Source organism: Dreissena polymorpha, chromosome 2 (genome assembly GCF_020536995.1).
Source record: "Dreissena polymorpha isolate Duluth1 chromosome 2, UMN_Dpol_1.0, whole genome shotgun sequence".
Lineage (NCBI taxonomy): Eukaryota > Metazoa > Mollusca > Bivalvia > Myida > Dreissenidae > Dreissena > Dreissena polymorpha.
The window spans coordinates 116436671-116461602 of NC_068356.1; the positions used below are offsets into that span (position 1 = coordinate 116436671).

General features: G+C 35.3%; 1 protein-coding gene across 2 annotated transcripts in view; it reads left to right on the forward strand.

Annotated features, from left to right (window-relative positions):
• The window catches only part of LOC127868651 (clusterin-associated protein 1-like), a 35649-nt gene extending 14497 nt beyond the window's left edge, over positions 1–21152 (forward strand). Inside the window, exons 7-13 of one of the 2 annotated variants that reach the window (XM_052410584.1) lie at positions 2337–2470; positions 9455–9596; positions 13597–13678; positions 13926–14039; positions 15878–15895; positions 17930–17982; positions 19948–21152. In XM_052410584.1, coding sequence (XP_052266544.1) covers positions 2337–2470; positions 9455–9596; positions 13597–13678; positions 13926–14039; positions 15878–15895; positions 17930–17982; positions 19948–20115 — 711 coding nt within the window. In that variant the 3' untranslated portion in view covers positions 20116–21152. The remainder of the gene's footprint in view (positions 1–2336; positions 2471–9454; positions 9597–13596; positions 13679–13925; positions 14040–15877; positions 15896–17929; positions 17983–19947) is intronic. The other variant, XM_052410585.1, reaches the window with a different exon arrangement.
• The last annotated feature ends 3780 nt before the right edge of the window (positions 21153–24932 follow it).

Sequence of the window (24932 nt, forward strand, 5' to 3'; positions counted from 1 at the left end):
AAACATGGCCGCCAGGGGATGGGGCATTTTTCCTTATATGGCTATAGTAAAACCTTGATAACACTCTAGAGGCCACATTTATTTTCCGATCTTAATGAAACTTGCTCAGATGATTTGTCCCAATGATATCTTGGATGAGTTCAAAAATGGTAACCTTGGCTTGAAAAACATGGCTGCCAAGGGGCGGGGCATTTTTCGTTATATGGCTATATATGGCTATTGTAAAATCTTGTTAACTTTCTAGTTTGCTCAATCTTCATGAAATTTGGTACGAACATTTGTTTCCTGTGTAGTAAATCTTGGTTTTATTATGTCAATATTATGTGACATTAACTGTATTATGTAATTTTTCATAACACAGAATGTTCATAGTTAACATAACTGTTTAGTCATTAACACTTATGATAAGCCTTTCAACTAAGATTAAACTGAAAGAAAGACAACATGTACATGATTTTGCAGTATTTATGCAGTATTTATCTCCCTTGTTTAACCTGGTTCAGTAATCTTTTTTTAGTTCTGCTCTGGAATTTGGGAACTTCCGAAGATATTGATCATTGATAGATGCACTGTTCTGAGGGAAAATTGACTATTCTGCCATTAATCTCTTCTGAACTGTATAAAATAAGCTGTTTTGGCTGATTTAAACACCTTGATGCTTTCTTGAAAAGTTAACAGCTCTTGAAAAAGGTTGGAATTTTGAAATAATTAAACTCTTAATTATTTTTAACACCAGCATTAAGACATTTTGGCATTATTTTCTTAATTATTCTTTATTTAGATTATTTTTATTTGGCATTTTCTAAATTAGAAAGACTCTATTCTGTTTCAATAACTGTAGTATTTTTTTCTTATTTTTACATTTGATTCACTGAAGTTTCCTAATCTCCATAAATATTGTTCTTTAGATTAAATTAGACCTATTTTGTAAACTAGATTTTTGAAGCACTTTCTAGACTAACAGTAACTAATATTTATGTCAGTTTTTTGACAGGTTTTGAACTTCTTTTGTACATTCATTAAGGTATTTGCTGTATGTTGTTCATTTTTGAAACTATACTTAGATTCTTTAGACTTGGCTTGTACCTGTTCTTAATTTTCTGTCATTGTTCTTCATTTTTCGAGTTATTGGAATAAAAATTAGTTGTTTTTGTTAAAGCTGCCTTGGTTTTCACTTATAAATAAATTCTTTGAGTGTATTTAAGGCGTCCCTGACGGAACGCCTTTAGTTAATTGAATTACAACCAGTCAGTATATTCATCCTGACCGGAAATAAGAGTTTGTCAAATAAATATTTCCGCATTACATAAGTGCTTTCAAAGTTACATGACTTGTAACCATCCTGTGACCGGTTCATTTGCGTAAGCGAAGGAGACTGCACTGCGACACCTGGATAGGACAGTTGAATTCGATAATGGTTTGGATCTGTAGAAAAACATGGCCGCCAGGGGGGTGTCTTTTTCCTTATATTTATATAGTAAAAAAGCTTGTGAACACTCTAGAAGTCACATGTTTTGCCTAATCATCATGAAATTTTGTCAAAACATTAGTTATGTGGATGTCAGAGTTAAAAAATGGTTCAGGTCTGTTACAAAAACATGGTCGCCAAGGGGCCATTTGTTGTTCATTCTTCATGATACTTGGTTAGAACATTTGTTCCATTGTTATCTTGGGCTGCAAAGAACAGGTCATTTTTTTTTTATCTCAGGTGAGCGACTTTGGGCCTTTCAGGCCCTCTTGTTTGTTTCAGGAAAGTCTCTTCTTAGCAAAAATTAAGTTAAGGGGGAAAGTGTGTACCCTGATTAGCCTGTGCGGACTGCACAACACTTTACGCACATACATTTAACCCCCTTTTCACAGAGCACGGCTCATTTATATATATATAGTCCCAACATTTGTGTGTACTCAAATCCTTTTTAACTGAGTGCCATATTTAAACCAAACATTCATAACTGAATGACTTTAATGTGTAGACGAGTCACGATTGTGAAGAAAGGAATTTTTGCTGGAAGTTGCTTCTGCTGAATGATGGCCCTTTGTTTTTACAGTGTAGAATATTTAGTCCCTAAAATTGTGTGTACTGCACTTTTCTTTAACTGATTGGTGTAATTTGTTCCAATTTGAAAAGATGAACTACTGTTATGTAAAGATAAGCATAAAGAAAGAAATTTTGGTTTTTGCTAGGTCTGAATGAAATATACGTGAAATATGATAAAGCCCTTTATTCCTTTGTCTACTGTAGTATATAAAGAGGATTTCTGGTTATGTGTTTCCAAACATGTGTCGTGGGAGTAGCTGCATTCTTAATCCTCATTGCTTCTAATGGAATTCTTCAGAATGAGATCCGTAAGACGCTGCACATGTTGGACAACGTGGCGTCAGATGAAGCGAACCTTGAGGCAAAGATTGAGAAGAAGAAGAATGAGCTTGAACGAAACCAGAAACGTCTACAGACCTTACAGAGTGTCAGGTTGGATAACATCACTTGCTAAGAGTTTGTGGCATAATAAAATGAGAATGGAAATATTTTTAACAGCTTTCATAACCTCGATGCTAATCCTTTTTGTAGTGCTTTTTGTCCGCTACCGGTTTCACCGGAGGGGACTTATGGTTTGCGCTCTGTCCGTCTGTCAGTCCCTCAGTCAGTCACACTTTTCTGGATCCTGCGATAACTTAAAAGTTCTTAATATTTTTTCATGAAACTTGAAAAATGGATAGATAGCAATATGGACATTATGCACGTCATTTCATTTTGTTCCTACGTCAAAAATTCTGGTTGCTATAGCAACAAATAGACTAGAAATACTGCTGAAATTGGTGGTTTTCTTGATCCTGCGATAACTGTTAAAGTTCTTAATATTTTTTCATTAAACTTGAAACATGGATAGATGGCATTATGGACATTATGCACGTCATTTCATTTTGTTCCTATATTAAAATTTTTTGGTTGCTATCAGGGCCGGATCCAGAGAGGACCCAGTTGGGGGGGCACAAGAGTTGTTGCGCATATCTAGGGGGGTCTGGGGGGCATGCCCCCCCTGAAAATTTTTGGTTCCTAGATCGTCTGTGGTGCGTTTTTGGGCTATTTCCTGAGCAAAATAAAGACCATATTTATACTTTATAATGGTGCTTTCAACATAAAGAAGTAAAAGAAAATGCTGTGTATAAATAATGTTAATTTTTTATTAGCTCATCTATTTTTTGAAAAAAAATTATGAGCTATTGTCATCACCTTGGCGTCGGCGTCGGCGTTGGCGTTGGCGTTGGCGTTGGCGTCGGCGTCCGGTTAAGTTTTGCGTTTAGGTCCACTTTTCTCAGAAAGTATCAATGCTATTGCATTCAAACTTGGTACACTTACTTACTATCATGAGGGGACTGGGCAGGCAAAGTTAGATAACTCTGGCATGCATTTTGACAGAATTATGTGCCCTTTTTATACTTAAAAAATTGAAAATTTTGGTTAAGTTTTGCGTTTAGTTCCACTTTTCTCAGTAAGTATCAATGCTATTGCATTCAAACTTGGTACACTTACTTACTATCATGAGGGGACTGGGCAGGCAAAGTTAGATAACTCTGGCATGCATTTTGACAGAATTATGTGCCCTTTTTATACTTAGAAAATTGACAATTTTGGTTAAGTTTTGTGTTTAGGTCCATTTTATTCCTTAAGCATCAAAGCTATTGCTTTCATACTTGCAACACTTACTAACTATCATAAGGGGACTGTGTAGACAAAGTAATGTAACTCTGACTGGCATTTTGACAGAATTATGTGCCCTTTTTATACTTAGAAAATTGAAAATTTCATTAAGTTTTGTGTTTAGGTCCACTTTATTCCTACAGTATCAAAGCTATTGCTTTCATACTTGCAAGATTTATGAACTATCATAAGGGGACGGTGCAGGCAAAGTTATGTAACTCTGACTGGCATTTGGACGGAATTATGGGCCCTTTATACTTAGAAAATTGAAAAATTGGTTAAGATTTATGTTTTGGTCCACTTTACCCCTAAAGTATCATAGATATTGCTTTCATACTTGGAACACTCACAAACTATCATGAGGGTACAGTAAAAGGACAAGTTGCATAACTCTGGTTGTCATTGTTACGGAATTATGGCCCTTTTTTGACTTAGTAACTTTTAATATATGGTTAAATTTTGTGTTTCGATCCACTCAAAGTATCAAGGCTATTGCTTTAAAACTTCAAATACTTACATGCTATCATGAGGTTACTGTACCTGGCAACTTAAATTTTACTTTGACCTTTGAATGACCTTGACTCTCAAGGTCAAATTATTAAATTTTGCTAAAATTGCCATAACTTCTTTATTTATGATTAGATTTGATTGATACTTTGATGAAACTACTCTTACCTGACATACCACAATAGACTTCACCCAAACCATCCCCCGTGCCCTCCCCCCCCCTCCCCCCCCTCCCCCCTCCCCCCCCCCCCCCTAATTTTTTTTTTTTTTTTTTTTTTTTTTTTTTTTTAAGATCATCTCACAAATGACCACCACACCCTCACACTATACCCCCACCCCACCCCCCCCCACCCCACCCCCCCCCCAATTTTTTTTTTGATTTTTTTTTTTTTTTTTTTTTTTAAGATCATCTCACAAATTATCACCACACCCTCACACTATACCCCCCCCCTTCCATTTTTTTTTAAACGGTTATGTTTGAAATACCGTCCAACCATCGCACCCAAAACCCCCCCCCCCCCCCCCCCCCCCCCCCCCCCCCCCCCGATTTTTTTTTTTTTTTTTTTTTTCGCTTTTTTGGAAGATAATGTAATAAATGTCCACAACCCCACACTATACACCCCTCTTCACTCCACTCCTCCCTCCTTTGTGATTGAAAATGAGAGTCCCTTCACCTTTAAAAAGAAAATAAAATAGATGAGCGGTCTGCACCCGCAAGGCGGTGCTCTTGTTTCCAATTGTGATTGGCATTCAATTGTTCAACAAGTAAATAGTAACAAATACAAACAAACAAACAAATCACAATTTTCAAACTGTTATCAGGAAAATGTACAAGCTCTCTTTAACTTAACACAAGTCATTGTCTTCATTGCTTAAATCAGACTCCAAAATACAAGGCAGTTTCATTTTTCTTGGATTCTGTCTTGCAAATTGCTTGACAATGTCACTAACATTCACATCAATGTCCCTGTGCACTGACATCAGACACAGACAAGTGAGTCTTTCTTCCCCCATTGTTGAACGACAGCTTGTTTTTACATTCCCTAACGTTGAAGTGCTCCTTTCGCATTCACAGCTTGTCACTGGAAATGTTGCTGCAATTTTTAATATTGTATAAATGTTTGGGAAAATCTGTCTATTGCATGTTTTTAATGCAGCACTTAATATTGAAGGGGGGTTGGGATCATTTACCCACTTACACCTCCAGCACTCAATGTCTGCCTGAAGTGTTCCTGGTGAAGGGAGGTCATCTAAGTAGTACTCCAGACTGGTGTTGTCCAGGTCCTGTCTTGCTGATGGAATAAGGAGGAGTGCAGAAGAAGTCCTCTCATGAAGCGTTGTGAAATGCTCACTAAACTGCTGCAGCAGGTGGTCCAGGAATGGAAAGGTTAAAACTCTCTTGTAGTATGTTTCTGGAGTGTCTGCTGGGATGTTGTTTCGTTGTGTCTGTCTGCCACATCGCCTTGGGATTGAAGGGTCCACTCCGACAGCTTTGGCTACAGCCACAGCCTCCTGTATACAGACAGCCATGGAAGTTGTCAACAGAGTCACGCTTGTTTTGCAGGGTGTCCTTCACATGGCGGACATTCTTCAAGGCCTCTACCACATCAAGTTCTCTGCCTATAAATACAGACAGCATGTGTACTAGAATAAATATTTGGACAACGAAAAATAATACTATGGGAAAATAATAAATGTCTTAAATTGTGAAAGTAGAATTTGCTTCAATAACATTTTTAATGTATGCAAATCATAGAGAGAATATTATAATTAAGGAAGTTGTTCTACAACTGTTTTGAATTGTACCTTAAGTTTAGATATCCTAAAGCATAAGAGTTTTGTGCAAGCTACTAGCCATACGAATTCAATAAAACATATATTTTGAAGATCAAGCTAGTTGAAAGGGTTGATGATAAGAAAACTATAAAGTGAACAAAAGTTTACCCTGAAGACCAATGCTGAGAGACTTGATGTACGCCAAGCAACGCAGAGCAATCACCAGGGCAATAATAAATGGGAATGATGTGATGGCGCTCAGAATTCCATTTGCATCAGTCAGTGAGTCCCAGCGACTTTCATTCTTCAATAAAGTTCAATTACTGTCATTAAATTAAGTTCTACAATGCTTATATAGAGCAGAACATGCATATTTAATATTTAATTGAAATTGTCTTATTTATCATACTATCATTATAAAGAAAGCTGTTAATAAATTTAAACCCAATCTTTTTGTTCTTTCATTGCAATATTTTAGAGTTAAAAATTTAACAAACTGAATAAACTTAACGCAATTAACGGATTATAATACCAAAATATTTTAAAAATACATTTTCACCTTAAGCTCAATAACTTTGGCTCCGAGTCTGTCTCTGTGTTTTTTGGATTTTTGGATGGACCAAAAAATCGATTCAGCGTTGTTACCTTTCGCTTCATTGTGATGAAGACAATGCTGTGAAACGCTGTATTATATACCGCAAGAAACGTCTCCATATATAACGTCCCCATGGTTATGACAATACACTGTTATTTGGTATACTTGCCTTCAAAACAACGTTCAAGATCAACCAGACGCTTATTGAATGTAAATGACAGACGCTCACTGTTATCTAGACGCTTTAAATCTACGGCCGTAAAGAGTTTTGCTACGGTGATAATTGAGTGTTAACGTCTAAAAGGTGCCCCCTGTGGATAGTAGACGGTAAGGTTGTTAAGATTAAAAGCAGGGAGGGGAGGCACTTCCTTTGTCGGAAATCGGGGAAATCAGAACATCTGGCCAAGTTGGTTTCACAAACACACACAAATAATTTTTTTTTGTCTTCAGCCGCTGGGGGGGCACGTGCCCCTCGTGCCCCTCGGTAAATCCGTGCCTGGCTATGGCATCAAAAAAAACACAAAAACAACAAATTCTGACAATGGTGGAATTTCTTACAATGGTGGAGCCGGTAGGGGACATATATAAACTTATCATTGTCATGAAAGTTGTTTGGATGTAAAAGATTATTTTGTTTGTTGATAAGTAAATTGAGTTAAATATTAATATTAATGCAAACTAAATTGTTGTATGAAGTAATTGCAGTGATATTGATTTCAAATGTTAAATCTTCGTATTTATGCACCAATGGTGGGGGAGACATCAAACACTGCACATGTTTAAGCAGTGTATATGTCCAGAAGCTTGTGTTGTAAACTCCTCTTAAATAACGTGGTTGATTTTCTTAAACTTTCATAGTTGAAGGACGTTTACATGTTTATGATTTGCAATGGAAGGATTTGGGTCTGCTAAGGTTTAGGACAGAATTATGGCCCACTGTCAGTTTTTCCACCGTAGAATATAAAGTGACGTGAAGGTTTTGTTTTTAAGTTCTCTTTTATTATCTAGTGAATCTTTCACAGTTGAATTACCTTAATGTGTAGATGGCGGTAGAGGAAGGCTTTTGGGCTGCAAAGATTTTTAGCAAAATTATATCCCTTTGTTTTAGCAGAATTATATCCCTTTGACTGTTTTTAATCAGGTTTTCCGAAGGAAAAAACTGGTTATTAGATTGGCGATGTCGGCGGGCGGGCTGGCTGGTGGGCTGGCAGTCGGTATTGTCAGATTTTAAAATCATTTGGCACATTTGTTCACCATCATTAGACGGTGTGTCGCGCGAAAGAATTACATCGATATCTCCAAGGTCAAGGTCACAATTTGAGTTTGAAGGTAAAAAATGGCCATAAATTAGCTTGTCCGGGCCATAACTTTGTCGTTCATTGTCAGATTTTAAAATCATTTGGCGCATTTGTTCACCATCATTAGACAGTGTGTCGCGCGAAAGAATCACGTCGATATCTCCAAGGTCAAGGTCACAATTTGAGTTTGAAGGTCAAAAATGGCCATAAATGAGCTTGTCCTGGCCATTACCTTGTGATACATTCTGACATTTTAAAATCATTTGGCACATTTGTTCACCATTATTGAACGGTGTGTTGCGCAAAAGAATTATGTCAATTTCTCCAAGGTCAAGGTCGCCACAACTAAAAATAGATTGATTTTGAAACAACTATGTAACTATGAACAATCAGTAACAATGCACATTTTGATTTTGAGTTTTCTCATTTTATCAGACTTTTTATGCCCCCCATAGGGTGGCATATAGCAGTTGAACTGTCGGTCAGTATGTCAGTATGTGTGTATGTCAGTCTGTCTGTCCGTCCGTCCAAAAAAAAAACACTTTAATGTTGGCCATAACTTTTGCATTATTGAAGATAGAAACTTGATATTTGGCATGCATGTGTATCCCATGAAGCTGCACATTTTAAGTGGTGGAAGTTCAAGGTCAAGGTCATCCTTCAAGGTCAAACAAAATAATTTCAAACCGGCGTTCTCATGAAGCTGCTTATTTTGAGTGGTGGAAGTTCAAGGTCAAGGTCATCCTTCAAGTTCAAAGGTAAAAAAAATAAATTCAAAGCGACGTTCTCATGAAGCTGCACATTTTGAGTGGTGGAAGTTCAAGGTCAAGGTCATCCTTCAAGGTCAAAGGTCAAACAAAATATTTTAATTTTATTTATTTCAAAGCGGCGCAATAGGGGGCATTGTGTGTCTGATAAACACATCTCTTTTTTTTCTTATTGAAATCAAGGTCAATTTTCCACAAGGGGGGTAACAATACACATTTTGAATTGTCTCCCTTCATCAGACTTTTTTCAACCGAAAACCTGGTTTTGTGACAATTTTGTTCCTTGTTGCACTTTGGGATATGTATTCCAAAACATTGTGCTTTTAACAACAGGGTAAACATTTCTAAAACATTAAATGGCTTTTATGTGTAGATGATCTTAAAGAAAAACAAATTGACTTTAGAAAGCTTTGGTAGCATTATGGCCCTTTGTTTGTTTTTCTTTTACATAACATATAGTTTTAAAATCAAGTTTTTTCAACCGCTCTATGCACATGATAGATTATGCACACACTTTCACAGCTGGATTTGTAGATTATCGTTATGGTCTTATGGAGGAAATTTTGAATGTGCAAGTAAAGTTTTGGCCCTTTGTTTTTTCATCCACTGTAGAATATATTGTGGATTTTCCTGTGTCCAAAAATGAATTTTGGGGGCATCAGTGTCTGTGACAGATTTCAAGTAGAGGTCTGTCTTTAAGCTGATATAACCGTCATGCTCCCTGTATGTAAGTCAGAACTGATTTCCCCTAATTGTAAATTGTGTGCTGTTACAGCGTACAGTTATTTTATGTACATAAATTCCATTATAGGCCAGCGTACATGGATGAATACGAGAAACTAGAGGAGGATCTTCAGAAGTTATATGATGCTTACCTGATACGGTTCCGCAATCTTACCTACCTGGAGTCTCAACTGGAGGAATACAATAGAGTGGAGCAGGATAAATCAGAGGTGAGTTCTGTGCCAATTGTCTTAAAGATCAAGTGCCACGATTTTAAAAACCGGTAAAACACCTTTATTTATTGAATTAAGTGCATATCTAAACTTTTTCGCACCTAACTTCATTTCAATTACGGTGTTATTATCGAGAATGAATAGAACAAAGTCGCGATTTTTCACACATTCCGATGTACTGGCCATTTTCATTCAAACCGGAAGTGACGTCACAAATCTTCCATTGTTCAAGCTCTCAATAACGAACCGGCGTTATAAAGCTTAGGATGTATTATCTCTCGAAACTTTAGTTAGAAAAATTGATGGAAAATGGTATATGATAGAGTATGATGAGTTTTCCGTTCAACCTTACATTTATGAGTCAGAAGTTAGCGACAGTCTGTCAGATATTTTTATGATTCTAACTTGGACAGCGAGGTTAATTTTGTCGATGCTCAAGACAACCATCGTGTTCGAAACACTGATTAGTAAATACATAACTGTCTTTCATGCACGTGTCGGGAGGAAAAAAATACTTTTTTGATCGTTATTCTTCAGTACAAGCTTGTTGAATATGATTTGGTTACACAAAGCACTGGTAATAATAAAAAATTAGAACGGATACTTGTACCGGTTCTGATTAGGAAGGTATGTGAATATTTCTAATTACATGAATTTTAATTTTAAACATTGTTTCCAGAAGTAATAAAAGAGTTTCAGTGTGAACACTTATATTAATTCATTTAAAAATACAACTTCCGTTATAATCACATGATAATCAAAACAATAGCATGGTGTAGGTCCAAGTTGGCAGAGTGGGACATTTGTAGGGCATGGAGATGCATCCCTTGGTTAGCTAAGCTTTAGCACTGGTCTGATAGTAATACATTTTACGATTGTTTGTTGATATAATTGGACTTGGGCTAATCTCTTATCTCTGAAACCATACTGTGTCTGCAATAATCAACTGTGATATATCCACAGATAAGGCACATTTCAACTGCCAAATAGCCATAAACTCCATGACACTCTGTATGGACTAATACACAAAATTGGTAACTGGTGTCAATTTGACTGGTAGCCATGGAAATTCTTGAAACGTAAGAAACTTAGAAATCAATCATAATGTCTATGTATATATTGTTTTCTAAGGCTATTAAAAACTGGACATTCGAGTAAGAAATGAAAGTGATCTTCGAGATCGTTACATTGTTTACATAAAAACAGCTTGAGAAGTTGAAATATTGTTCAACTTGTATTTATGATAGTACGCACAAAGTAAATTTAATTTTCGGCTAATTATAGGTGTTAACCTTTGATCGGCGTATACTATATTTTAAGGTTATGCATATAATTGTATGAACCAATGGCCATGGTGTCAAAATTATGTAGGAGCGAACGTCCGCCTTGTCAAAATTAGCATAAGAGCGATTGTCCGTGGGATCGATTGTTCGGATGGAATATTCTGTTCGGATACCCATTACAGAGAAATGCCAAGCTGTTTCTGTTCATGAAATCAATAAATTGTACTAATAATTACAATTCATGCACAAAACCCTCCTCAATTAACATTTTTATCTGAATATTTCAATATAACATAATGAATGGTGTTAATAAATAATATTACTATTTTTAGTTATACTATTCCAATTCCATTTTAAAATGTCTTTTAATAATCTGTGTAATAGATAGTAATTTATTTGAGTTAATTATCAGTACAAGAATGCTATTTTTGATACTTTGTTGATTAGTTAGCTGTATTCTAGCTTATTTATTTATCAATCGGAATGTCCTTTTTTTTATCGCTGTTCTACTGATTAACCTATTTGTCCTTAATAATAAGAGAAAGATTGTAATTAATTGTTTGTAACTAAGCGGTTAACCGTTAATACATACATGCGTATGATATATTTTTAATCCATTTCTTACGAGTAACATCATCCTTGGCAAAACCGAAAAGTCCATTGTTTCCCTTTTCCGCACGTTCTTTGCACCCGAAAAACACACACACTGACAGTCGAATAACGATTGTCATGCAAAAAAAACAAACCACACACACAGAAAAAGCACATGTTTTTAATAAAACTTGTTTTAAAAAAGTGTATTGGCATAGCACGATATTGAGTGTCAAAGTTGACATAAAGCGCCAGTGTTCAGGCTTAGATCGGTAATAACAATGGACGAGTTTCCTTGTCATGCGCGTTGAGTGAATGTGACATCACAACAAAATAGGTGGGGGAAATACCCGGGCTGTTTACGGAGAACAAGATCATCGTTTTAAGTATCATCATATCTTTTGCCATTGCTCTTGATGATACCACTCGTTTTAGAAGAATCCCGGACAATCGCTCACACGGACAGTTGCTCCTACATTATTTTGACAACTCGGACAATTGTTCCTACGTAATTCCTATCAGTGACATTCTTTCCTAAATTACATTTTTTGGAATAAGTGCCGATTTTCGAATCAAATAAAATATGGTTTTATGGTTTTATTTCAAAATACATAAGGTTTTATATTAATATTTCAATAAGCATCAAATCAATACGTGGTACTTCAACAATTGTAGTATCAGTCGATAATGACAATTTTGACAATGTGCGAACCGTGCATAACGATTACAGACTGGCGTCACATTAAAGTTAATTAAGATTAGTAAACAATTGGTTAGATCATTGTAGTCACATTTGAACCATTTAGATATGACATCTGAATATTTCTGAATCGGCATGTCTATGATTATTAAAATTTACTAAAAGAAAGTTACGTGAGCATGAATGAGCATAATAACAATAAAATTAGTTTAATGTCGACTTACACTGAGATCTGTAATTAGCGAAACCTTGCAGGAATCGGAACGACTTTTACTGTATACCCATCGTATTGTAGACTTAGACGTGTGTTTCTTGGAGTACGAGTGACCCTCAAAGCATAACACAAGCTGACCGCATTTGTTTGTAAGAAGTTAAATGTTGGAAGTGTGGGACATTACTATATAAAACCATTGTTTGTCACAGTTTTTTTAATTACAATTAAAGAATAAAAAACTTTAACCTAGTTATTTAAATAGTTGAATCGGCTAATTGTTAACAATTCAGGTAAATTTAATTTCGGCTTATTATAGTTTTTAACCTTTGATCGGCGTATATTACGTTTTAAGGTTTCGCATATAATTGTATGAACCAATGGCCGCGGTGTCAAAATTATGTATGAGCGACTGTCCGGGTTGTCAAAATAATGTAGGAGGGACTGTCCGGGTTGTCAATATAATGTGGGAGCGATTGTCCGGGTTGTCAAAATTATGTAGGAGCGACTGTCCGGGTTGTCAAAACAACGTAGGAGTGAATGTCCGCCTTGTCAAAATTAGCGTAGGAGCGATTGTCCGTGGGAGCGATTGACCGGATACCGTTTTAAAATATACATATTTATAAAATAGCATTTTTCGTTATAAAATCGGCATTTGACCTTTAAAGCTTTTAAAGAATAGCATAACTTGGGTAAAACTTAAAACTTAATAATATTTGTCGAAGTTCCAGTGTTTTGAGCTCACATGAGAACAACATATTAATCAAGTTAACAATATGTACATTTTAATGTTTAAAATCCCAAACATGATACATGTATTGTCAGATTATTTTACCACAACTTGCACTGTTAGCCAAATTTCGAGTAAAAAAGTATTAGGTCAACAGTTAACAAGATCAAAATTAGAGGTGTATTATAAATGATAAGGTGTTTCATGAGGAACTGGGTTGTGGATAAATAACCCTGTCATTTTGTCCAAAATCTTCAAGAACTCGTGGCAACTTTTTTTACTTAAAAAAAATAAATATATTCCTGTCCTTGTTTTGATAACCATTGGCCTACTTTAAAACATTAGGGTTTATGCAAATTAGAAAATTAGGTTCATTCACCGATAAAATGAGAAAAAAAAGCCATTTAATTCTTAAATAAAACCCCTGTATGAATGCTGTTAACATCAATGTTTTATTGCATCTGTTCTTTATAACGCCACAGGAGACGGAGTCAAGGTTGCAGGAGATGGCCAACAAGCTGAAGAGTGATGAATCACAGAGGCTCTCCTTGGCTGAAAAAGATGGTAGGAGGGCTTTTACATAAAAACATAGCATGGGCTGAGAGTGGAACTGGTGTATTCCCTTAATATACCTATATTAGTTAATCAAGGGCATGCATGTTTTATGAATATCTCTAGTTCATAGGAAAAAAAGTTTCTTTAAACTAAAGGTCATTTTCATTCATTTGAACTGATATTGTTGTATGCATTGTGGTTTTAAATTGCTATATTGTTTGATTGAGACCCAAACCCCATTGCTTGCTCTTTTCAGCTTCTGAGGATGAGGGTGAGGAAAGTGGTGATGATGACGATGAGGATGATGATGAGGATGAAGATGGGATAGAGGGTGGCACCAGACCTGTTGCCAGAAGGAACAGACCCACAGGTGAACATTAACTCCACGGTCTTAGCAAATCCTTTTTGTATAAAGTAATCATCTAAGAAGCAGCTGCAGTTATTGTTTGATGACCACCTTTAAATGTGTTTGTGTATTTTTTTTTAAGATTGTTGAATTTTGTAACATTTTGTTTGAAATGTTTCATATGTGGTTAACCTGCCTTCATTTGTTATGCTCCCGGTAGGGTGGCATATAGCAGTTGAACTGTCCGTCAGTCAGTATGTCAGTGTGTCAGTATGTCAGTCTGTCTGTCCGTCTGAAAGAAAACTTCTACATTGGCCATATGGCCATAACTTTTTCACTATTTAAGACAGCAACTTGATATTTGGCATGCATGTGTATCTCATGGAGCTGAACATTTTGAGTGCTAAAATTTCAAAGTGAACATCATCCTTCAAGGTCTAGGGTTGCAAACAAAATCCAAAGGAAGTAATAAGCTTTAAATGGATTATCTTCCCTGCCAACGTATATTTTTGTTAAATCAATCAAAGCGGTGCAGTAGGCGGCATTGTGTTTCTGACAAACAAATCATAGAAAAAGATCAAGGTCAAGGTCATCCTTCAAGGTCTAAGGTCAAAAATACAAATCAAAGGGAAGTAGTAAACTTTAAAGGGAGATAATTATTCAATATTGAACATAGCAACCTGATATTTGGCATGCATGTGTATCTCGAATCTACAGTCACGGTAGTTGCTTTTAATTATTTGCTATTAAAAATAGACAGTGGCTTTTAATTATTTGCTACTAAAAATAGAGATTTGTTAAGAGACAATTATTTTCAAGGGAAGTAATTTATATAATTATAAATATCATATTATATATTTCCTTACCAAGAATTTAACTTCTTTTCACAGTTACTGTACATATTTATTATTTGGATTATTTTCAACTCAACTAAATGATTTGTCAAAGTTTTTTTTAAATGATATAATTATCATTTCTTTACTGTACAAATTTGTGAATAGTAGGTTCAATACATACCTCTGGACTTACGTTTATAGGTACATGATGAACTCTGGCCATGTTCTCTTTGATAAACCACAGGCCTTGGTTGTCAGTCATGTCAGACTTGTCAATTTGGCTGTCTACAGACCCTCCCCTCCCTTGTTGGATTGGACAAAATCCAAGGGAAGTAATAAGCTTTAAAGGGAGATGATTTCTATACCTCCCAAATGATAAATAGAAATTTTATTTCAAAGGGGCCCAGTAGGGGGCATTGTGTTTCTGACGAACACATCTCTTGTTTAATCTAACATACTGGTTGCTTGGTGTGTTGAAGTACTAAAAGTCATCATGTTGATTCCTGCTTTTGCTTTGTATGTCCCCCAGTCTATACTTGGGGACATATTGTTTTTGCCCTGTCTGTTGGTTTGTTGCTTTGCGTCAAACTTTAACATTGGCCATAACTTTTGCAACATTGAAGATAGCAACTTGATATTTGGCATGCATGTGTATCTCATGGAGCTGCACATTTGAGGGCTGAAATGTCATGGTCATCCTTCAAGGTCAAAGATCAAATTTTGCAATATTGGAGATAGCAACTTGATATTTGGCATGCATGTGTGTCTCATGGAGCTGCATATTTTGAGTGGTGAATGGTCAAGGTCATCCTTCAAGACCAAAGATCAAATATATGGGGGATATGGGGGGGGGGACATAGTGTTTCACAAACACATCTTGTTGTATGTTGTTATTATAAACTGTTTATTATTGTGAAGATCTCAAAGGGTTTTGAAGCAATCTATTGTTTATTTTGTTTATGTGAAGTTCTGAAAGGGTTTTGAAGCACTTTATTGTTGATTTTGTAATGTTTCATTGTTATGTAGATCGAGCCAAGGATATCGGTAAGATGAACACACCAACATGCAAACCTCTCTTGGATGAACTCACACCATGTTCATTAGTAGCTACGTATATATGCAGATTGTGTACCTGAGAATGCATATGAAAAATAATTATATATTTAGCTTAGATAAAGTTGCAATCATTCTATATTATGCTTCTTAGTTCCCTGAGTGCTACTAGTTCAAATAATAGGAGGTAATATTAAATGTAGGTGGATTCTAGGCTATTATTTATTTGGACAGAATCCTAACTATGTTGAAAAAGTTAATGCAAATTTCTTGTAGCAAAGAAATGTGCATGAATTTACTTTTTAGTCATACTTCTAAGTTTCAATACATGTAGCACTAATTCATAGTGTAGACGAAGGTAATAAATCATGTTATGATGACCATTATACAAGTTTCACAGTCTACATTTAACACATATCAATATGGCAAACTGTTTATCTGTATCTACCATGCTTATTGCCTTATTTTTATACGCTAAATAATCAAATACCAAAGCAAAGCAATGATATCAACTTAGTTTGGTGAAACTGAGATCACTTATAATCACCATTAGAAATAAACCAAGAGTAATTAACTTAAATTCTTTATTTCATATTGCAGTGACCTGTTTAATTGATCATGTTTACACTTTTAACAATTACATAGCTTCCATGACATTTCATTTTAGTTTTATTATTTGTTACCCAAATTTAATGTTGGGACAGTTTGATGTAACAGCCTTTATCTCTTTCATACAAGTTCCATTTAACGTAAGACAACTGTACACATGACCTTTAAATATTGAAAACAATGTAAAATTATTGCAAGCTATGTTTGGCATTTTACAACATTCTGTTGTTCTCTCTCTTGGAGCCTGTAGCTTAGAACCCCCTTATTATTTAGCAACTCTATAGCTTCCTGCTGATGTGTGTTACTGTTATAAGTTATGATCATGTACCAAATGCATGTATAGCTATCATAATATCATTTAAATAAGCTTAACAAATACAGTATACAACATATGAACCGCATAATGCGAAAATGGGTCTTATGGCACATACGGCCAGTGTAGCTCCGGACAGACTGATGAGCAGGAGCTATTCTGTTTACTATAAACTCGCACAAGGTTTTGTGGACGCTTTAGGGAACAGTGTAGCTCGTGACCAGGCTGTGCAGATCGCAGGCTTGTGTGGACATATGCTGGCCGCATAAGGCATAAGAATCATTTTCTAATGATGCAACTAATATATCCATTAAATGAGCAAATATAAGTTCAAGCAGATTCAGGCAACACAATTCAACATGGGTAGGTGACAATGCAGGATATTTCTATGCATTAATGTTTCTTACATCACAAGGGCATGTTTCTTATGTATTAAACTAAACCTTTTCCAAGGACAAACATGTGTTTTGTGGTTGTTAATTTAAGTAGTTGATAGTAATTTTGCAGAATTCAATGTAAGTTCATTTAGTTCTATACTTATTCCTCTTTTTTTTAATTGGTTGGACAATGTATATCGAGTGTTTTTTGTATAATAGTAATATTATCTTAGGTTATTTGCTACATTGGATTGTCATTTCCCCTATCAGTCATTCCCAAGTTAACTGATAATAAAGTTCATGTGCTACTTAAATGCCCTCAAAGGATGATTTCATTTTCAATCATTCTCATGCATCCTTTGTTAGAGTAGTTCTGTTCACTTACCATTCCATGGCACAAGCTAAGATAGTGAAATTGTATCTTACTTCATTGCATTACAAATGCAGTTCATAATGGATGCACCAATATTTTCACCTTACTCTGTGAAAAGGGGGTTTAATGCATTAGCCTGCATAGGCTAATCAGAGAGGTCACTTTACGCTTTAAATGTATTTTTTGTTTAAAAGAAGACATTTTTGTTTCAAAGAAGACTGTTCTTGATGAATGTTTCGGCAGATAGTGTCGTCCCTGATTAGCCTGTCCAATCTGTACAGGCTATTCTGGGCATCACTTTTCACACATATGTTAAACCCCCTTTTCACAGAGCAAGGTTCATTTGCTTTCAGCGGCTGGGGCAGGTGGGCGGGTCCAGGGTAACATGATGGGAAACATCAGTGAGGTAGGCAAACCTACATAGCCAGTGGTTCACTGATATACATGTCATTGTATATGTTGCCTTTGATACAAACATATTGGCATTGGTTTTATTAATAAATACTCATGTAGTATGTGTACACATACCATTTGCTGTTATTTAATTATAAATGAGTACTACAATTAAGTTTCTTTCTTGTTGTTTTTAGCTCACCTGTCACGAAGTGACACGGTGAGCTTATGTGATCGTGTGATGTCCGTTGTGCATGCGTGCGTCTGTCCGTCAACAATTTGTTTGTGTAGACAGTAGATGTCACAGTTTTCATCCAATCTTTATGAAATTTGGTCAGAATGTTTATCTCGATGAAATCTGGGTTGGGATTGTATTTGGGTCATCTGGGGTAAAAAACTAGGTCACTAGGTCAAATAATAGAAAAACCTTGTGTAGACAATAGAGGTCACAGTTTTCATCCAATCTTTATGAAATTTGGTCAGAATGTTTATCTTGATGAAATCTGGGTTGGGATTGTATTTGGGTCATCTGGGGTCAAAAACTAGGTCACTAGGTCAAATAATAGAAAAACCTTGTGTAGACAATAGAGGTCACGGTTTTCATCCAATCTTTATGAAATTTGGACAGAAAGTTTATCTTGATGAAATCTGGGTTGGGATTATATTTGTGTCATCTGGGGTCAAAAACTAGGTCACTATGTCAAATAATAGAAAAAACCTTGTGTAGACAATAGAGGTCACAGTTTTCATCAGATCTTTATGAAATTTTGTCAGAATGTTTATCTTGATGAATTCTGGGTTGGGATAGTATTTGGGTCATCTGGGTCAAAAACTAGGTCACTAGGTCAAATAATTGAAAAAAACCTTGGGTAGACAATAGAGGTCACAGTTTTCATCCAATCTTTATGAAATATGGTCAGAATGTTTATCTTGATGAAATCTGGTGTGGGATTGTATTTGGGTCATCTGGTGTCAAAAACTAGGTCACTAGGTCAAATAATAGAAAAACCTTGTGTAGACAATAGAGGTCTCAGTTTTCATCAGATCTTTATGAAATTTGGTCAGAATGTTTATCTTGATGAAATCTGGATTGGGATTGTATTTGGGTCATCTGGGGTCAAAAACTAGGTCACTAGGTCAAATAATAGAAAAACCTTGTGTAGACAATAGAGGTCTCAGTTTTCATCAGATCTTTATGAAATTTGGTCAGAATGTTTATCTTGATGAAATCTGGATTGGGATTGTATTTGGGTCATCTGGGGTCAAAAACTAGGTCACTAGGTCAAATAATAGAAAAACCGTGTGTAGACAATAGAGGTCACAGTTTTCAGTCAATCTTTATGAAATTTGGTCAGAATGTTTTTCTTGTTAAAATCTTGGTTGGGATCGAATTTTGGTCATCTAGGGTAAAAAACTAGGTCACTATGTCAAAGTTTAAAAAAAACTTGTGTAGACAGTAGAGGTCACAGTTTTCATCCAATCTTTAGGTCAAATCATAGAAAAACCTTGTGTAGACAATAGAGGTCACAGTTTCCACCAGATCTTTATGAAATTTTGTCAGAATATTTATCTTGATGAAATCTGGATTGGGATTGTGTTTGGGTCATCTGGGGTCAGAAACTAGGTCACTAGGTCAAATCATAGAAAAACCTTGTGAAGACAATAGAGGTCATAGTTTTCATCTGATCTTAATGAATCAGGTGAGTGATTCAGGGCCATCATGACCCTCTTGTCTTTGATTTTTTACCCATAAATCAAATACTGAATAACCTCGGTATTTAACTGCTGATAAACATTTGTTGTTTTGATGGCAATAATGATAGTTTTTCTTCATAATTATTTTTAAATTGATAAATACAATAGTGGTATTGGTTGAATTGATAATTATAATAAAATAATAATGTTTAATGAATAATATTCATTTTTTGGTAGTTAAAAGGTTAATTGCCAAATGTACACATTTTGATTATGATTTCAGGAAGAAGGGTCAGATGATTCAGGTGATTCAGATATCGACCTTGATGAAGACGATCAGGATGATGATGATGACGATGGTGACAGCGACGACATTGAGATGCCAGCCCAGAATCCGCGTCGACGACATCCCCAACCTACAGATCTCAACGAAAGTGATAACGACTTTTAACTGAGCTCTCGTGTTATTAATGGATAGACTATTGGTCATTCCAGTCAATGTGATAACTTATTTTTATACTAGATATGAACTGTAACAATGTGTGATGAATTATTATTAGAGTTGTGTATAATGTTAAAGATTAATTATCTTTGAGCATTTATAAAGTGAATGATCACTAAAATAGGTTCCTTAATTTGGTATTTTATGCATTGATAATGATACAGGTTTATAAATTTTGTGACTGAATTGTACTAAACTTTCTACAACAGAACAGTTGCAATTGTGTTAAAATTCCGTCCATGTTAGTGTTAACATTATTGCAAAAAAGTGTTTTACTTCGTTTGTTTATTCTTAAAAGAATAAACTTTAATGTTTAAATCTTTTATTTCTATGTACAAAGTGTAGCTTTGGACTTTTTGCACCAGTGTTCAGCATTAATTTTATATCAATATTTTATTTTTTTTAATCTTCACTATCTCTAATAATCATTCACTCTTCAGTTAAAAGAAAAAAAGTCACTAGATGTTCCAAATATCTAGCTTTTGGGTGCAGTTTAACTATTTTTAAGAAAACAATTATATCAAGAAAAAAATTATTGAGTTATTATAAATGTAGTATTGATATCTAGACATTGATCATATTTTCGGATATCGATAATTTTATGTTTTGATGTCAAGAAATGATTTCTCAAGTCAAAACTTCAAATTTATGATTTAAAAAAATACTGACTATATATTTATTTTAATTAGTCGAATTATTGATCGGAAAATCAGTTATTGCTTTAAAAAAATCTTTCTTATAAAAAACTCAATATGGATATCAAGATATTGAATTATTTACAAACATTTCTTAAAAATAGTAGATTGATGCCATAATACTTATAAATACATCAGTCAAGTACAGTATCAAATTAAACACTGATTTTGTATGGCTTAAATTGTAAAAATTTAAAACTAATTTACAATGTATTGATATTTTTAGCAGGTAATAAAATGCATGTATTTTCATTGCAAAAATATATATTAAATTACAAATAATTTATAAACCATACTTGTTTATTGCAGACAACTTCGTAAAACAATTATCTATTATTGACACTTAACTTATTTGTGCTAAGCCATATATGTGACACACAGCATACAGCAAGTTGATAAGAAAAACACTGTAAAACATATGTAAACAGAATCGCCCATAATTTTCACGGATCTTGCCTCCGGCCGCTGGTCAGTTGTGAAAGCCTTGACCGTATCCAAGAGAGGAAACTCGTCGGTGTCTAGGGACTCTCCGTCCACTGCAATGCTCGATGACGGATAGAGCAGCCAGGTAGCTGCAATCACATGGAATTTATTTTCAATAGTTCACTTAATATTCAAAAAGAATGCTGAATCTTAATGAACACAAAAACAACAGTTTTGGTAAGTTATTGATAACATGGATAACCAACACGTAAAGCTCATAACTTTTCCACTTTACAATTATAGCTGTTAACTTATGTTGTTTTTAGCTCACCTGTCACGAAGTGACATGGTGAGCTTATGTGACCGTGTGATGTCATCATCATGAAATTTGGTCAGTATGTTTGTCTTGATAAAAACTGGGTTGGTATTGTATTTTGGTCATATGGGGTCAAAAACTAGGTCACTAGGTCAAATAATAGAAAAACCTTGTGTAGACAATAGAGGTCACAGTTTTCATCCAATCTTCATAAAATTTGATCAGAATGTTTATCTTGATGAAATCTGTGTTGGGATTGTATTTGGAACACCTGTGGTCAAAAACCAGGTCAATAGGTTAAATATTAGATAAACCTTGTGTAGACAAAAGAGGTCACAATTTTCATCCAATCTTTACGAAATTTGGTCAGAATGTTTATCTTTATGAAAACTGGGTTTGGATTGTATTTGGTTAGTGAGGTGAGCGATTCAGGGCCATCATGGCCCTCTTGTTTAGTGATCTAACAGTGAATACTGTTCTAAAATCTTTTACGCCTCATTTTTGAAGACACAAAATTTACGACTGATTGAATTGGTGGAAAAACAACATCAAATGACAACTAAGATTGCATGCGAATTTACTATTGTTGGCCAATCTACATGCTATGACCAATACCCAAGTTTTTCTCTTATCAATCTCTATTTTGACACAAAAATGTAGGCAGAACAAAATATTTTATGCAGAGTTTGAACGACTTATCTACATCTAAACAAAATTAGCTGTTCCATAAATCAGCATAAAATAACAAGGAAATCTACACCAAGTATCTTCATCAAACGTCCGTAAAAGTAAACCTGAAAATGACATTTAAACCTTAACATTATGTAACAATTGTATAGTTATCATTAATGCATTTTTTATTGCATATGTATGCATATTTGAAACGACTGTTGGAGCGTTTCATTTACAACCAATTTTTCACCAGTAATTTTTATAGAAATCTCGCGCTTCAGTATCTATTCAATTAATTAAGCCTGCTTATTTTAAATACTCGGTATGCGAGATTCTTTCGCAGCAACAACAAATTTGAATATATGTAATGATTTAAAGTCCTGTCCATATACTTTGGATTTTCATCAGTACATATAAATCAATTTGTCCGGCATGTGAAAAAGACACAACAAGCATAATTTTATTATACTTTATTAATTCCTTACGTGAAGATCCGAATAACTACAATCTTAAGAGCAAACAAGAGATGTGTTTGTCAGAAACACAATGCCCCCTATTGCGCCGCTTTTAAGCCATATCTTTGACCTTGAAGGATGACATTCACCTTGACCTTTCACCACTCAAAATGTGCAGCTCTATGAGATACACATGCATGCCAAATATCAAGTTGCTATCTTCAATAATGCAAAAGTTATTGCAAAATTTTAACCAAGTTTAGAGTTTTGGGACACGCACAATGAATGAATGACAGACAGACAGACAGCTAGACAGGCCAAAAACAATATGCCCGCGATCTTTCGATCCGGGGGGGGGGGGAATCAACAACATTAAAATCGATAAAAAGGAGTATATTTTATCACTGATAGCAGAAGTCGGAGATCACTTATAAAGGAGACAGAGGTTCCGGTGGACAGGTGGTGTGGCAAAGAAAATAATGGGCTTGCATAATTTATAGCGAACCATCTAACACAGCCAGCACGTGCGACAGGGCTCGATGGTCACGCGGTCGACTAAAACAAATAGGACATCATACAAGAACGCCCACACATATTCTGAGAACAAGAATGGAAACTTTGCCTGAATAATACATCATTTCGCTTTAAATTCGCGTGATTCAAATAAAATACAGATTAAACTATAGTTCAATACCTTAATGAAACGCCACGGACTTCAACAATCTACAAAACTAGTTTTAATTAAGTCCCTGTTTCAGACTCTAGAATAAATTCCACTACACACCCACATACGAATTGTGTAGATGCGTTACTGCCGGACCCAACCGCCGGATCTGTTTTAATGCACCCCTCCTTTATTTACTACGCTGCTCTTTTTTCATTGCACTCCTCATTTGTTTAGTTTTGCACTCTTTTTCTATCTCGTTCCCTTGACTTAGTAAGGCTCAGTTGTTCATTGTCAACCTGTAATGGCCCACAAGTCACCCGGGGTGACTAGAAGCCGATTCTTGTCACCTTAGGGTGACTTCAAGCCGACGCTAGTCACCCTCGAAATCAGCATAAAGTCACCCTCGGCAACAATTTTACTTTTGCAACAAAAACAACAACATGATTTGACCAAATCATGTTTTGTTGTTGAAAAAAGTAGTGTTAAAATACTACAAAAACGAAAATAGAGCTAAATGTCTAAAAAAACGTAATTAAATAATTGCGGGAGTCAGATGTGGATGCGGTGCCGTTTGATAAAAAAAATACACGGGTGACTAGAAGCCGTTTCTTGTCACCTGGGGGTGACTAGAAGCCGATTCTAGTCACCCGGGGTGACTAGCGTCGGCTTGAAGTCATCCCAGTGTCACATGAATCGGCTTCTAGTCACCCCGGGTGACTTGTGGACCATTTCAGGTCGACAATGACCCAATGAGCCTTAGTAAATCGTTCCCACGACATAGCTTACTCGTACCCAAGAGTAAGTTAGTCGTCTCCTTGAGCAAGTATGTCGTGGGAACAAGATAGAAAAAAGGCGTGCATTTAAAAAAGGTTTGGCACCGTACGTAGTCGGCTGACAGCGAGTGTGTATTGTATTTTGAACTAATATAAACGAAATTTTAAACCCGTGGCGTAGTGGAAATGGTATCCGTCAATTGCAAACAACCGGAAATTGATTGGTTTGATCCCCAATGTTGGAGCGTTCTTTTGATCTCCTAAAAAGACACCAAGTATTGGTTCTACTCAGGAAAATGACTCGGACGCGGTCCACCGTGGAGTAAAAGCCAGAATTGGTTTCTTCGACGCCTCTATCCAGATCCAGATCCTACAGCACATATTGACATTAATAATTCATTTAATGATTTATATTTATAAAATGGCGCTAAAATCCTGATCTTTTACGTAGAAGATGCATTTATAGCATTAATTTTTTTTGTCTAATGATGTTGTGTAATACAGGTGTTCAAGTATTTACCTAGATAATTAATTGTGCAATGAGAGATCGATATCGACAATTGCCCCGAGTGTATTTTGATACGACCCCTCTCAAATTAAGGACGCACTTGTTTCCAATTAGTATAAAATAGTTCTTCAAAATTAATGAATAAAGATACATTTTAACATTATTTTAAGTAAATCTATATTTATTTTGTGTTTAATATTTTTTTAAAAAATAAGTTTGATATAATATTTATATCAATTTACATATAAATTGCACCC